Consider the following 2,838-nt stretch of genomic DNA (forward strand, 5'->3'; position numbering starts at 1 on the left):
TTTTTTTCATAGTGAGGTTTTTGTCCCACTCCGTAGTTGCCTTTTTCCACTGCCTTGGATCACCATTTTTTGTAATAATTCTTTGTGGGGGCCAAATCAAATTGGCTACTTTTATCTCATTCCTTCTCGTGGGTACTTTTATTTTCAATTAATTCTTCAGTTACCTACCTTCACTAATTATTGAGGAGCTGGGTGCAAAAAGGGCAATAAATGAAAATCATCAAACTGAGATATTTAACTTTAAAGTTCTCTACCAACTAACCCTTAGAGCTCCATTATTATGTGGTCACACTCTCAAATAAATGAGGATAAAATTCCATGCCTCTGCTTGGATCGAACCCACGCCCTCCTGTTTACCAGGCGAGCGTCTTGACCACTACGCCACCGAGGCAGGAAGAAAGGAAGACAGGATAGGAGAAAGCCAGCCGTTCCGAGAACGAACATTATCCCAGGATAAAATCCACCCCGGGCGGGAATCGAACCCGCGGCCTAGCGCTTACAAGGCAGACGCACTACCAACTAAGCTAACTAGGCTGGCTGGTCCATAGTTTGAAACCCTTATTTGGGTCTGAATTTCGAGCTGAATCATGAAAGTGGCCTATTTTATTTAAAGCTCAAATCAACTTTAAGAATGCTTTCATTGTTTTTGGTACTTCCCTTATCAGAGAATCAACATGGCGGACTTTCATTTTAAAAAAGACGTAGTTCTGTCCTGGTTATCGGATCAACTTGAAATTTTTACCAAAGTACTGCATTTTGAAGGTCTTTTTTATGACGTGTTGAAAGTTGGGGGGTAGCATCTAGCCCCTACATGGGATCCCCTGAAAATTCAGAGTGTCTCCCAAGAATTTTTTACAAACTATTTGACCATAGAAAGTCTCAATTTCGTGCCGAAGGCTAATCGGAAAATATTCAGCCTTTGCCGGACCTTTGACGCACCCTGTATACTTACCCAAACGCCTGGACTTTCAAGGAATATGTTTTCATGTTTCGAATGACTGAATTCTTTTTTGCCTAGAATCATTACCACCTGCAAACACAGAACGGGAAAGGGGAATGGTTATCAACAAAATCGGAAAATAACCTAATGTTCAATATTCTAGATAGTAGGAAAATGCCTGCCTCGGTGTGTAGTGGTCAAGACGCTCACCTGATAAACAGGAGGGCGTGGGTTCGATCTCAGCCGAGGCATGGAATTTTATCCTCATTTGTTCAAGAAACTGTCCACATAATAATGGAGCTCTAGGGGTTAGTTTTTAGAGAACGCCTCCGGCGTTAACCTCGCCTGGTGGTTACCTTCCAACAGAACGGGAAAGGGGAATGGTTATCAACAAAATCGGAAAATGACCTAATGTTCAATATTCTAGATAGTAGGAAAATGCCTGCCTCGGTGTGTAGTGGTCAAGACGCTCACCTGGTAAACAGGAGGGCGCGGGTTCGATCCCAGCAAAGGCATGGAATTTTATCCTCATTTGTTTAAGAAACTGTCCACATAATAATGGAGCTCTAGGGGTTAGTTTTTAGAGAACGCCTCCGGCGTTAACCTCGCCTGGTGGTTACCTTCCAAGAGTCTATTATTATTGTATTTCTGAGGATCGAACCCAGGATCTCCTCATTGGAAAGCTATGCCTTACCTCATTGCTATTGTGGCGCTCACAACAACACTCAACACAAATAAAATATTAAAAAGTTAGAACTTTTAGGGTATACACAACACTTGGTAAAACAAATTAAAATCACTAGGGGAAAGGAAAAACAGATCGCTTTTTTTGTTTTACAATATTATTTTATTCGTTACCATACCGGGTTTCGCCAGTTACGGCATCTTCAGTGGTATTATTATAAAAAAATTAAAAGTAAAGTCTTATATACTACCATAAACCTAAAACTAAAACTAAAAGAAAGGGAAAGCACATCAGATGTTTAATTGCCATCATATAATCAAAGGATTCAAAGGAACAATTAATAGGAGGATAATACGATACATCAAGTGAGACATTGTGAAGGACATAATAATAAACTAAGGATTACACCAAAATCCCAAATCAACCTTCTCACTGATATACCGCTATTTCTCCATTCATTACCCCTTGATGTCCTTTATCGGCGTGATAAAATTATAAACACTGTGGCCTTCACCAATCTTATCCTCAAGGAAGAGGAAAATTATAAATATAACAACTTAAACCTAATACATTAAGACGTAAAAAAAAAAGGAAGAATGAACCAACACATCACAAAATCTAAAGGATCCAAAGGGTAATTAATAGATGGATAATACAATACATCAAGTGTGACATTGTTTCATATCAACACAACCCTCTCACTGATATACCGCTACTTTCTCTATTCCTTACCCCTTAGAAATATTTCCGACATTATACATACAGCTGAGAAATTGATGATTATAAAATAAGATTGAACTTATTTACGTATAGTACTTGAAAGTAACATTAATAAAATATAACACAAGAAACGAGAACTTCCTCCCCACATCTTCAGACGTACTAAAATAGATAACATTGGATGTATGCAAATGCCTTAATAGGAATTGGAAAAGGGAGAGTCAATACTTGAAAATAAAATTAAATTAGTTAAATTATCCTAACAATAATGCTCGTCCATTAAGTAAAAGTCGAGGCGAAAAAGGAGGGAGAAAAAAAAAAAAAAAAAAAAAAAAAAAAAAAAAAAAAACAAAAAAAAATAAACTAATAATAGGTATCAAATACAACCGAAACAAAAGGTATGCGGTACTAATACCAATAATAAAAGGTAAATCAAGAAGCGATAAGGACAAACATCACTTCATCAAGCATCCATATTCTTCAATCCTGGGTA

The 2,838-nt window shown here is 37.6% G+C and overlaps 1 protein-coding gene across 1 annotated transcript in view; it reads right to left on the minus strand.

Annotated features, from left to right (window-relative positions):
- LOC103518378 overlaps positions 1 to 2,838 on the minus strand; it is a 29,930-nt gene that overhangs the window by 3,062 nt on the left and 24,030 nt on the right. The window contains exons 7-8 of the mRNA XM_026830197.1: positions 2,471 to 2,507; positions 869 to 1,030 (exon numbers count right to left, since the gene is read on the minus strand). Of these exons, the coding sequence (XP_026685998.1) occupies positions 869 to 1,030; positions 2,471 to 2,507 (199 nt within the window). The remainder of the gene's footprint in view (positions 1 to 868; positions 1,031 to 2,470; positions 2,508 to 2,838) is intronic.

This window comes from Diaphorina citri, unplaced genomic scaffold, assembly GCF_000475195.1.
Source record: "Diaphorina citri unplaced genomic scaffold, Diaci psyllid genome assembly version 1.1 scaffold2170, whole genome shotgun sequence".
NCBI lineage: Eukaryota > Metazoa > Arthropoda > Insecta > Hemiptera > Psyllidae > Diaphorina > Diaphorina citri.